The sequence below is a fragment of the Cynocephalus volans genome, chromosome 7 (genome assembly GCF_027409185.1).
Source record: "Cynocephalus volans isolate mCynVol1 chromosome 7, mCynVol1.pri, whole genome shotgun sequence".
Classification (NCBI taxonomy): Eukaryota; Metazoa; Chordata; class Mammalia; order Dermoptera; family Cynocephalidae; genus Cynocephalus; species Cynocephalus volans.
This window is the reverse complement of record NC_084466.1, coordinates 88,085,850-88,098,507: the sequence shown is the minus strand read 5'-3', so window position 1 is coordinate 88,098,507 and position 12,658 is coordinate 88,085,850. Positions and strand designations below refer to the sequence as shown.

The window sequence follows — 12,658 nt, the reverse complement described above, 5'->3', positions numbered from 1 at the left end:
AAGTACGCAGAGGGAGACCTACGTCAGGGCACCAAGACCATTTGGAAGTTCATTAAGAATTGTTTGGAGGATGAAGGCTGTAAACCGGTAGTGACAGAAGGACAAAATATATTAGAGGAAGTCCAAGACAGCATGTCAGAAACTGAACGGAGTGAGAGGATGGGTACCCGCAAAAGGAGAGACGTCTCCAAAAAGGTAAACGGCCCTCCCGGTAAGTCTGCTGACAAGGGAGTGAAAAAGAAAAAGGGCCCTCCCGGCGAGTCTGCTAACGAGGGAGAAAGTCAGCGCCCAAGTGATTTTCAGGAAAAAAGGGACAGCCTCTATCCCCTGAGGGAGCTGGGAGCCCTAAACTTAGGGGATTCGGGCTCTGATTCCCTCGGTCTTAGTGATGAGTCAGAACTAGAGGAAGAAGCGGCTAGATATGAGGAAGAGAGATATCACCCTGATGAATATTGGAGAAGTGACGCAGAAAGGTTAACGCGGCCGCCGCCCACGGCGCCGCCTCCGGCGCCGCCTCCCTATGCGTCACGCTCATCCGCCTTCTCGCTGATCCCTGAAAGGGTGAGGAAAAGACTGACCATGACCTTTCCGGTCTTTGAGACTTCCGAGGGAGGACGGGTCCATGCCCCTGTTGAGTTTACTCTGAGCCTGATAAGAGATTTCAATGGAAGGTCTTGCCTCAGGGCATGGCTAATAGCCCTACCATGTGTCAGTTATATGTCCAATTAGCCCTTGAACCTATTAGAAAACAATTTCCATCCTTGCTTTTGATCCATTATATGGATGACGTTTTAATGTGCCACAAACATCTAGAGACTCTACAGAGGGCATATCCAATTTTGCTCAAGACATTAGAGCAATGGGGACTTCACATTGCTACAGAAAAGGTCCAAGTTACTGGAATTGGCTTGTTTTGGGGATCGGTTATTCATCCTGATAAAATAGTCCCTCAAAAATTACAGATTCGTAGAGATCATTTACATACTTTAAATGATTTTCAAAAGTTATTGGGAGATATAAATTGGCTGAGACCATTTTTAAAAATCCCCTCTGCTGAGTTAAAACCTCTGTTTGACGTATTGGAAGGGGACTCTCATATCTCCTCCCCGAGAGTATTAACTCCTGCAGCAGATCAAGCCTTACAGGTCGTTGAAAGTGCCTTACAAAATGCTCAGCTGCAGCGCATTGATGAAACTAAGCCTTTTGATTTATGTGTTTTTAAAACTATCTTCTTCTGTGGCCCAGGCCCTGAACACACAAACTGCAATAAATTCTCAGTTAAGGGGAGGATTGATGGTGGTCAATCAAAGGGTAGATTTAGTCCAAGAACAAATAGAGGTTCTATGGCAAATTGCACAACTGGGATGTCAATGGAAATATTCAGGATTATGTGTAACTAGCATCCAATATGAAAATTATACCAGGGCAGCAAACTTGTCTCATCGCTTGTCTGAGTATCTTTTAGGAAACTGGACAGGAGACTTTGACGGCCTGATGCGGGACCTGCGCTCTGCCATCGTGGCTGTGAATTCGACAAGAGTGGATGCCTCCTTTTCAGCTGGACTGTCCTCCTGGATCACAACTGCCATGTCACATTTCAAGGAATGGGTGGGGGTGGGGTTGTTTGGAGCGGCCCTCTGCTGTGGACTAGTGTTCCTTCTTTGGCTGGTCTGTAGGCTGAAAGCCCAAACACAAAAAGACAAGGTGGTCATTGCCCAAGCACTTGTGGCTCTGGAGCAAGGAGCCAATCCCGATATTTGGCTATCTATGCTCAAAGACTAGTCCCCCCCCCTCTTTTCGGCTGGCCTCTCTGAAAACTGATCAGTGGGGTTCGCCCTGGCTCGTGCTGGCCCACAATTCACAATTCAGAGTCCGCTCCAGTAGATCCAGAGACGGGCAACTTCCCCCCAGACGTGTGCCGACCTAAGACATGGTGCCCGGTGGCGATAGGGTTAACCTTTGACGGGTAAGGTCACGGCCTGAGGTGGGTCGACCTAAGACAGGACTACTGGCTAGACATGTTGTGGCCAATGAGCTTGCTCCAGCCTCTTAATGTAATAAGAAAGGGGGAGATGTGGGGAGCTGCCCACGTTACACCGTAATCGCCATTACAAGATGGCGCCGGCCGACACTAACAATCGGCAAAAATAAGCCCAGAGCGCATGTGCTGGGAAATTCCCCGACCTCTAGTCTCTGCCTCTCCCGTGGCGTCATCTGGGCTGATGCACGACCGCCAGTCAGAGAGGGACACGTCCTAGGCGAGGGACAGTTTTCTATAAAAGGGAACGGGTTTCTGTACTTGGGGTCTCCGCCCCGATAAGCTTGTGCTCTGCCTCTCAAGACGCATTAAAGCTTTACTGCAGAAGGATCCTGTGTGTGCCGCGTCATTCTTGCTGGCGAGACGGTTGCGCGGGACAGGGGTACAGAAAGCTGTTACCCCAAAATACAGTGCTTTGACATGCTGCAAAGAAAAAGCAGCTTCAGGTCTCTCTGACCCCCTCCCCCGCCCCGCCCCAGCCCCGTCTCTGAATTCTCTCTCCAAAACACAGGATGACACTATTCCATTATCTGCCTAATGTCCAGATGCACCAAAGACGACGACAGTTCTTTCCCTGAGTTTTCACTGACTTATCACAGAAAGGAAGACTGGAGTCTGTCAGCACGCCTGGACAGACTTTTGTCACAGACGATTGTCTTGTATTTCAGTCCCCTTCGGTATTTTGAAGAGAATCATTTATCAGTCATTGTCTGCTCTGAGGGCCAAATCGGCTTTGTCCCAGGCTATTGTATGTTCTCTGGGTCACTGAGTCCCCCTAGGAATCATTTACTCCTACACCCCCAACTCCCTTGCCCCTGTGGAGATGGGCATATAAGCTCTGTACACCGCCGGAGAACTGGGATATTACTCTCTTGTGATTTCCCCATGCATTGCCTCCTCCTGGCACATTAAAATAATAAAATGTGTTATGTCTTTTATTCATACTAATCTCTGTATATTAGTTGATTTTTCAGAGAACCTTCAGGGGTTGAACGGGAAGTCTTCCTTTGTCTCCACAGTATCTTATGTAAAGCCATTTGATGTGAAAACAACTAAATTCACTTCTAGTCAAGCTCTGGATAAGGGAGTAGGATTATACAACAGATTTTACTCTGTATTCTTCTGCATTATTTAAATCTTTTACAGTAGACATCAAATTTGTACATAATATACATATGAATTTTTAATTAAACTCTCAGAGCTCTAGATCCGCACTAATCAATACGGTAGATTCTAGCCACATATAGTTATTTAAATTAATTAAAATTGACTTAAATTTTGCAATCTAGTTCCTCAGCTGTATTAAACGGTTCCGGTACTCAATGCCCACATGTGATAGCAGCTACCATTTCGGACAGCAAGGGCATACAGAAAACATCCCAATATTCCTATCTTTGCAGAAAGAGCTATTCTAACCACATGAGGAGCAAGCAGACCTTTTCAATAGCAAGCTAGAGTTTGAAAACAATAGTCCCTGCATGCAGACTTCATTCTCTTCTTTAAACTCCCCCACCCCGCCAGCCAATCCTCACATGAGTCTTTGAAAGCTATTTCAAATTGTAAGGCCTTTAGTTAAAAAGCCAATGAACATTCACGCTTGTCCCCAACTGACCAGTCGTTGACTTTAAACTTTTTTAGTTTATTTGCATAATCTTTAAAAGTCTAAAAATTTAACATTCATTTATAAAGTCAATCAATAAAAACAATGAGTTTAATGCAAAAATTGAGAAAAACAGGATTAGAGCTGACAGGTGAAGCCACACTATCAGCCTGAGCATTGCTTTGTTTCTGAAGTCTTCTGGTTGCACAATACTGAGAAGATCCTGGCAGGAGATATCTCTTTGAGGGGCTGGGTACTGCAGGGAGATGTCGATCTTGGGCCCAATGAGTAGTGGTCCTCCTTCAGGGTGTGGGTTGTCACCGTTGTCCACTGACACAGGAGTGGATGAGCAGGATGTCTTGCTCACTGATGCCCTCAGTATACTTACTCCCTGGCCCGTGGGCAGGTGGCAGCAGGTGACGATAGGGTCAAATTGGAAGGTGCCCATGCTCCAGTGCGGACCAACCAGCCCAGCCACCATCTTCTCCATAGCATGGGGGCTCCATGCAGCCCACGCTCCTGGACCTGCCACCACCTCCAGGGGCAACTTTTTCTTCCTGTTGTCATTATCACAACGTTTGAAACTTTATGTATAGTGACTTATTCAACTGTAATGCAGCCTAACTCTAGAATAAAGCCTACTTTCACTGTGGGGGTTACAATGATATGTTCACTCTGTTATAATTCATCGAGCTGTATGCTTATGACTTCTGTACTTTATTGTATGTATGACTGTGATATTATGATGCATATATTCTGGTTTTCATCCACAGTTCCTGGCTTGTTCTAACCTTCCCCTGCCTTTCTGTCTTGGTGCTGGCCATAAAGAAATTCTCTGACCTACCTACCTTAGCTGATTGTAGGTCATAAGACCCCCATTCCAGAAGGGGTCCTGCCCCATGCCCGGGAGAAAGGAATGCTGCAGAGACAGGCCAAAAAGAATACAAACAAACTGGCCTTGCTGGGTCTCCCCACCCAGGTGTTAGTGTTAGATCACACCTTTTTTTCCAATCTCTTTTCTACATGGTTGTCCATGCTTCAGTCATGTCTATGTAATGAAGCGTCCATAAAAAACCAAGAGCACAGGGTTTGGGAGCTTCCAAACACGTGGAGGTTCCTGGAGGGTGGCATCCAGGGAGGGCACTGAAGCTCTGTGTCCCTGCCCCCATACCTTACCCTGTGCATCTCTTCATCTGCATCCTTTGTAATAGCCTATATAATAAACCAGTAAACAGAAGTATGTGTTTCCCTGAGTTCTGTGAGCCATTTGGCAAACTAATCAAACCCAAGGGAGGGGTTGTAAGAACAGTGATTTATAGCTAATTGGTCAGAAGTTCCAAAGGCCTGAACTTCCGACTGACATCTGAAATGGAGGGCAGTCCTGGGGACTGAGCCTCATGACACTATCTCCAGGTAGATAGTGTTGGAATTGAATTGGAGGACACACCACTGGCGTCCACTTAAAAACTGCTGGCTTGCTTGCCAATGGGAGAAATCCCCTCACAGAAGTCAGAAGTCAGTCTGACTTGACTGCTGTCAAGTAAGAGAATGAGAAAAATATTTTGTGTTTTTCTACATACTCAATGATACAATCCTTAAAAATATTTTTTAAAAAGAGAATTGTTTTCCTTCCACTTTGTAGTTTAAGAAAATATCACAACCCTGCAAAATGACCCATGTCACCTATACCTGTAAAAGCCTTCACCCGTATGCTGATCAGGGTATCAAGTCACCCTCAGGCCCCAAGTAGTCTCTAGCAGCAGTGACATCAGACCCTGTCTACAAGGTCCCTATACATCCTGTGTCTGCCACACAGTGAAGGTGAGAAGGATCAGCACAGAGGAAAAGGAACTGCGAATGCCAGGCCAGGAGAAGGGGAGGAGTGGCGGACTGCACAAAGGTAAGAGAGGGTGTGGTGACTCGACTGGTCACCTTCCACACAACAGAGCACAATGGGTTCACCTCACTAAGTGAACCTCCCTAAAGCTTGACTTGCATTATGAAATAAGTGTAAGTAACCTGCCTTGCAGAGGAAGCCACAAAAAAGGGGGAGAACACACTTCCTGAAGATCTACTTTCTTGATTAACAAAGGTCACGTCATTGCTTAAACCTCCATTGTCCATGGTCATAGCCACTAGCCACAGAGACTTGGTGAGCACTTGAAAAGTGGCTCCTCTGAGCTGACATGCTACCAGCATAAAATACACACTGAGTTTTGAAGACAATGCAAAAAAAAAAAAAAATAAGAAAGAAAGAAAGAAAAGAAAAGAATGCAAACAATTTCATTAGTAGTATTTTATTTAATTACTTATAGAAATAACAACACTTTGGAAATATATTAAATAAAATACACTATCAAAATTTATTGCACCTGTTTCTCTATGCTTTTTTAATGCAACTACTAGGAAATTTAATTACATATATGGTTTGCATTTGTGGCTAATCTTACTTTTCTAATGGGCAGGGTGACTTAATTCTCTAGTGTTATAATTCAATCATTTATCTCAGTAGTTTGCTATGAGGCTGCTGGGTTCCATCTGCGCTACTACTATGACCTTACAGAAGTCCAGAGGCAGTCACATGTCTGAGAGGGCAGCAATTCTCCACATATAAAAGCAGTGGGTTCAAGGGCTGCAGGAGAGATTTACACTAGAGCAGCAACTTCCAACCTTTCCAGCAAAGCCACCCAAGCCACTATGGTCCTCATGTTTGAATATTAGTTGTCAAATAAATTAATTGATATTAATAACTCTTTTTATAGTAAAAAAAACCCCAACATAACACAAATGTCCAAAAGCAAGTAATATTTATAATGTATTTAATAAATATATATTTATAATATGTAAATATACAAAATCCTATAAGTCCAGAAGAAAAAGATGAACACACCATATAGGAGAGGAGTTGGAACCCGGATAAAGTATGGGAACAGGTGATAAAAAACTGTCTTGAAAACATTCTACTGCCTAAGTCTAATAATAGTAAAATACGTACATCAGTCTAGTAATGCCAAATAAACCACATATCAGAATGACAGAGACTGAAAGACTGACCATGCTTCATCTTGGTGAAGTACTGAAGAAATGGCACTCACACACCACTGGGGGTATAAATTGGTGTAAAGTATCCAGAGAGCAGCCTAACAGCCCGTATCAAACTTGTGTTTATAACATTCAGCCGAGAAATTTTACAACTAGAATTTACCTTAGGTTAATATGGGCAATGCACAAAGACATCCATTCACAGTAGAGTTTATAGTAGCAAAAAACTAAAAACCAATATTCAAAACTGGTTATCTCAGTAGTTCAATAAATAAATTTTTAATAAATTAGATATAGATAAAGCAAATACAACACATTTTTAACAATTGTTGAATATAGGAGTTGAGTATGTGGGTAACCTATTTTCTGTATTTTCAACTTCTCTGTGTGTCTGAGAATTTTCATCATAAAAAGCTGGGGAAAAATTAGTTATATTACATAAAATATATTTTTTATATTATAATATATATAATACTTGGTATTAAAGACAAAGTAGATTTATTTCATCATAGTAGGTTTCACGGCCTGTATTGCCCGTCTCCTTGGTAGAGAACCAGCAACAGAAAGCTGATTCCTAGGAATGGCTGGTGTCCCTCCCCCCAGCCATCCCCACACACACTCAGTCACTGATGATTGGACAAAAAGAGGACGCTGACCAGAAGCAGCCAATCAATTCGCTTACGAGCACCCTACTATCTCTGTAGCGTGGCTTGCACAGAGGCGCTCAGCCAATCAGATTTCCTCTCCTGAAAACTGGACCTAAAATATGGAGACTATAAGAAGTCTGCAACAGGCAATGTACTTGAAAGATTATAACACTAGGGTTGGCAGCAGTTTGCGAGATAAAGACATAGAGGAGAGAGGGAAAGCGAACAAGAATAAGAAGGGAAATCTATAGAGCAGACTAATTTACAGAGAGGTATAGATATCAGACTGCGTGGCCCCGGCACTGGAAAGTTCCCTGCCTTTGCTTCCCTAGGCTTGTCCCCAGTACTACTTTACATTAGACCAAATATAATTAGCTTGCTGTTCTGAGAGCCTGTGACATATTAGCATTTTTCTGAACCACTAGATACCTGGGACCATATAATGGGAGCCAGTGATATAGGTAATTTAAGGCCCTTACCACTCAGACTATTCTGATATGCCTTAAAGCTTCTAAATTCACAAATCTCAACTGGTACTACCTGGAGGCAGGCAAGAAACAGAGCACGCCCAGGGTCCTAAGCAGGAGCCAAGGGCGCATCCCCTGCCCAACAGCAGCAAGGAGCATGACAAAAACACCAATTCCATGCAGGTGGCCCACCACAGCCACCGACGCAGCCACTGCAAAAGTTGCTCAATACCACAGCACCAATCAGGTGGCCCACCAGACACTCAACTGCATTGACACAAGGAGAGTCACCAGTGGAAACTGGCAAGAGAAAAGGACTCCTCTCTCCACAAAGCCCACTCCAGAGTAATAGAAGAAGCAAGTGCTCTACCAGATGACCAGACATCAATGTAGAGATACTAGATATATGAAAACCCAAGAAAATATGACACCACCAAAAGAAAACAGTGATTCTCAAATACCAGACCCCATAGAGCAAGAAACCCTTGGAATGGCTGAAAAGGAATTCCAAGCTACGATCTTAAGGAAATACACTGAGGTAAGAGAAGACTCACTTTGACAACATAATGAAATGAGAAAAAAAATCTGGGATATGAGGGAGGAAGTTTACAAAGAGATTAATATCTTAAAAAAGAATGTAGCAGAACTCATGGAACTGAAAGATTCACTCACAAAATAAAAAACACAACCAATAGCTTAAGCAGCAGGCTAGAACAAGCAGAACTTCTGATCCTGAAGATAGTCCTTCCAAAATAACACAGACGGACAAAAAACAGAAAAAAGAATTTTAAAAAATGTAGAAAATCTAAGAGAGCTAATAGACAACCTTAAGAGCACAAACATTTGAATCACAGGTTTTCCAGAAGGGCAGAAAAGAAAAGCCATGGAAAATCTATTCAATGAAACAATAACAGAAAACTTCCCAGGTATAGGGAGAGATACAGACCTTCAGATCCAGGAGGCTCAAAGATCCCCAAACAGATTCAACCCAAAAAGATCCTCTCCAATACACGTTAAAGTCAAACTGGCAAAACTCAAAGACAAAGAATCTTAATAGCAGCAAGAGAAAAGCACCAAGTCACCTGTAAGGCAGTTTCTATCAGACTAAAGCAGACTTCTCAACACAAACTCTACAGGCAAGAAAATGGGATGATATATTCAAAAACTAAAAGAACAAAATTGCCAGCCGAGAATACTATACCCAGCAAGGCTATTTTTCAGAAATGAGGGGAAAATAGTGTATTTTCCAGAAAAACAAAAACTGCAAGAGTTCACCATCACATGACCAGCCCTACAAGAAATCCTCAAGGAAGGCCTGCATCTGGAATCTGAAAAATGATAATCACTACCACAAATACACAAGAAAGAACAAAACCCACTGGTAGAAAAAATGCAAACAAGAAAGAAACTAAATCTTACCACCACAAAAGGACATAATGACATTGTAATAATGCTCCTGCTTTATTTCTGATTTTAGTTATTTCAGTCTTCTCTCTTTTTTTCTTGGTTAATCTAGATAAAAGTTTGCAAACTTTGTTGATCTTTTTAAAGAATCAACTTTTGGGTTTGTTGATTTTCTGTATTGTTTTTTAGTTTCCTATTCCCCATACTTCTGTTGTAATCTTTGTTATTTCCTACTTATATTTGCTTTTAGATTAATTTGCTCTTCTTTTTCTATTTTCTCAAGGTAGAAGTTTACAGTACTGATTTGAGATTTTAATTGTATTTAAAATAAATGTTTACAAGTATAAATTTTCCTGTAAGCACTGCATGAGCCCTGCATCCTATAAATTTTCATGTTTCACTTTGATTTTGATCTCAAAGTGCTCTCTAATTTTCCTGTGATTTTTCTTTTACCCACTGTTTATTTAGAAGAATGCTGTTTAACTCCATGCATTTGTGAATTGTTTAAGTTTCCTTCTGTTATTGTGGTCAGAGAACATATTTTCTACGATCTTAATTTTTTAAAATATATTAAGACTTGTTTTATGGCCAAAAATTTTAAAAATTAAATTAAAATAAAATAGCAAAAAATTGGAACTATTCAAAAAAAAAAAGAAAAAAAACTCACAACACAGAAATTTTTTTATTAAAAATGTACACAGTCACTCCAAAGCAAAATTTTGGATTTGAAAAAATAAAGGAGGCTCTAGTTCATGGGATGCCTTGCTTGATATAAAACAACATCCTACCAAGCCTTCACTGCACTGCACATCAGTAAAGATAACATGCAATCTCTGTTACAAACTCAAACATTTGCCTACGGAGCAGACATAGTGGATACACAACTAGTATCAATACGGTTTCTACAGCAAGGGGAACGTCCTAGAAGCAGAATTTTTGCTGGAGAAGATACTGCCTGAGCTGAGTCCTGAAGGAGTGTGCCCCTTGAAAAGAGTGACAGAAGAAAGAGAATGTCAGGCACCACAAACATGCAAAACTTGTTCCTCCTTCCAGACTCAAGGCCTAAACACAATATAGTATGTGTATGAATACAGAAGCATACTTGAGTGATTCAGAAAGTGTTATATAAAGGTAAGCCTAACAAAATGAAATCCTGAAACACTACTCAATGCCAATTTGTCTTCATAATACCCACCTCTACTCCCCTTTTAAAAGTTGTCATTACCAGATATTCCCTCTCTTTGTGTTCCTGCAGCCCTAGGCCCAAGAGGATTTTCTCTTCTTCCTTAATTCTTTAAAACCCACTCTTCCCCTTTCAAAGCCACCATTCTGAAAGGCTCGCCCTGGATGTTCACCGGAAAGCTACGTGGCCCTGAAGAACAGTGGCGTGTGGGAAAAGATCAATGGGAAAGAATTAAATGGACAATGTATTTCTGCAAGTGTTTTTAAGAGGGAACCCGGAAACTGATAAGGATAGATAGAAAAACAATATGTTGCTGAAACTGAAATGTGTACATTTTGTTCTGCTGACACAAGAATGAAACTCAACCAGGTTTTGGCAAATTAATTTACACTCCCCAAGCCCTATATGCTAAATAGATGTTCCCTGGAATCACCTATGAAGCCTGGAGAGAGAGAGACAGGGAGAAAGGGAGAAGGGGAGAGGGGGAGAGATGAAGGGAGGAAAGCAGCACCACCCCAGAAGCAGAGCTGGGTCTGTCCAGGTGCTGAGGGTGAGGGAAAGACAGGACTTTCACACCAGAAAAAAAAGGAGACAAGTCAAGGTCCCAGGTAATTCCTGTGGTCCTTAAAGTTTGCCAACCCTCTTCTAATTCCCTGTCAACCTCCCTCAAGGAATCAAAAACAAACTGTCAACTGCGACTTCTTCTCAGGAGGCTGTAAACCACCCACAACTAGACAACTGTACGATCTATTCAAATTCACTTAACATTAAATGCATGCAGAACACCAGTCCAAGGCATGATCGAAGACAGACAAAACTCTAGCCCTTGACTTTCAATAACTAAACTGCAAGACAGGCATAATTACCGAAACCGGTGCAAAGTGCACTTTTTAAATGTTCCTTCACTACTCAGTCACAGGCACCGGCCTGGAGAGGACAAAGCACAGCTAATTTCACTGCTGCGTGAGCAAAAGGAAGCTAACAACAACCTGACGCCTTCCCGCAAAAGGCTGTAAAGGAAAAACCCTAACACTCGAATTGGAACTGGTCTTCAGACAGTGTTGTATACCTACGGGGGTGGGGGAGGAAGCTAGGCAGGCCAACACCTTAATGGCATAAAGCGACGCAAACCATCACCAAAAAGGTGCTTTTAACTACCAAAAGCACGTACTAACTGATGGCAACGATAGCTAACCAATGAGAGGAAGGAGATGAATGGATGCACAAACCAGAAACCGATTTGGATGGAATGTAGGCTGTAAACTGCACTCCCTGGTTAACTCTTTGGGCTCCGGCACCCCCTCTGGAGACGCCGCCTTGCCCACGAATGAGGAATGCCCGGTGTGTTCGCCGAACACCTGCTCCCGCCCGCAGGGACACGCTCGACAACAGGAACGCGCCCTGCAGCAGCCCTGCCGGCGCATCCAGACCGTTCCCGCTGGGCTAGTCCCGTCTCCGTCACTGAAGGGCTGTGACCTCGGGTAAACTGCTTAATCTCGGTTTTCCAAGTCGTCCAGTGGCAATAGGGAACACAGATCTCGCCGGATGTTTCCAGAATTCGTTTCGTTAATCCGTAGTGCCCAGCACGGCCGTATCACGCAGCCGATCCCACGAGCGGCCCTGCAACTGCAGCCCGCGCTCCGCCCCCGGAACCTCCCGGTAAGCGCGCCCGAACGGAACCGCGGCGGCGCTCGGCCGTGCGCTTCAACCTCTCGGCCTCCGCCGCTGCCCCCGACGCTCCTCCCCGCGAGCCGGCTCGGTGCAAGGCTGCGAGGGCGACGGGGCCCTCGGAGGGCGGGAGGCTGGCGCACGGCCACGCGCCTGGCACCCGCCCGCAGGGACATCGGCCAGGGCGCCCACCCGCGCGCGGGGCCCCGGGCTCCAGTGGCCACGGCGCGGCGGCTCGGGCCCTTTACCTGCCAACGATCGCCACCTCGCCGTCCGCCGGAGACGCCATGGTCGGATGCCGGGCTGGGACCTGCCGACCCGCCAGCGCCGCGCTGCACCGCCCCCGCCGAGCTGCACTGCCCCCGCGCCGGGCGTGCCCCGCGCCCATTGGCTCCACGTCGGCGGGGCGGGGCGAGGCGAGTGCCGCCCCTGTTGGGTGCTCGTCGCAGACAGCTGGGGTCCCCGGCGCGGGGCGGGGGAGGAGGCGGGCGTGGGGGAGGGGGAGGGGAGGGGCGGGGCTGGCGCGAGGGAACGTGGGGCCGGAAGCTGGGAGAGCAGGCCCTTCCGGCCGAGTAGGTTTTTTTTTTCAGTTTCTAGCCTTGCACCGTA

At 44.6% G+C, this 12,658-nt stretch overlaps 1 protein-coding gene across 1 annotated transcript in view; it reads right to left on the bottom strand.

Annotated features, from left to right (window-relative positions):
- CRYL1 (crystallin lambda 1) overlaps positions 1-12,405 on the bottom strand; it is a 150,341-nt gene extending 137,936 nt beyond the window's left edge. Inside the window, exon 1 of the mRNA XM_063102914.1 lies at positions 12,298-12,405. Coding sequence (XP_062958984.1) covers positions 12,298-12,338 — 41 coding nt within the window. The 5' untranslated portion in view covers positions 12,339-12,405. The remainder of the gene's footprint in view (positions 1-12,297) is intronic.
- Between the last annotated feature and the right edge of the window lie 253 nt (positions 12,406-12,658).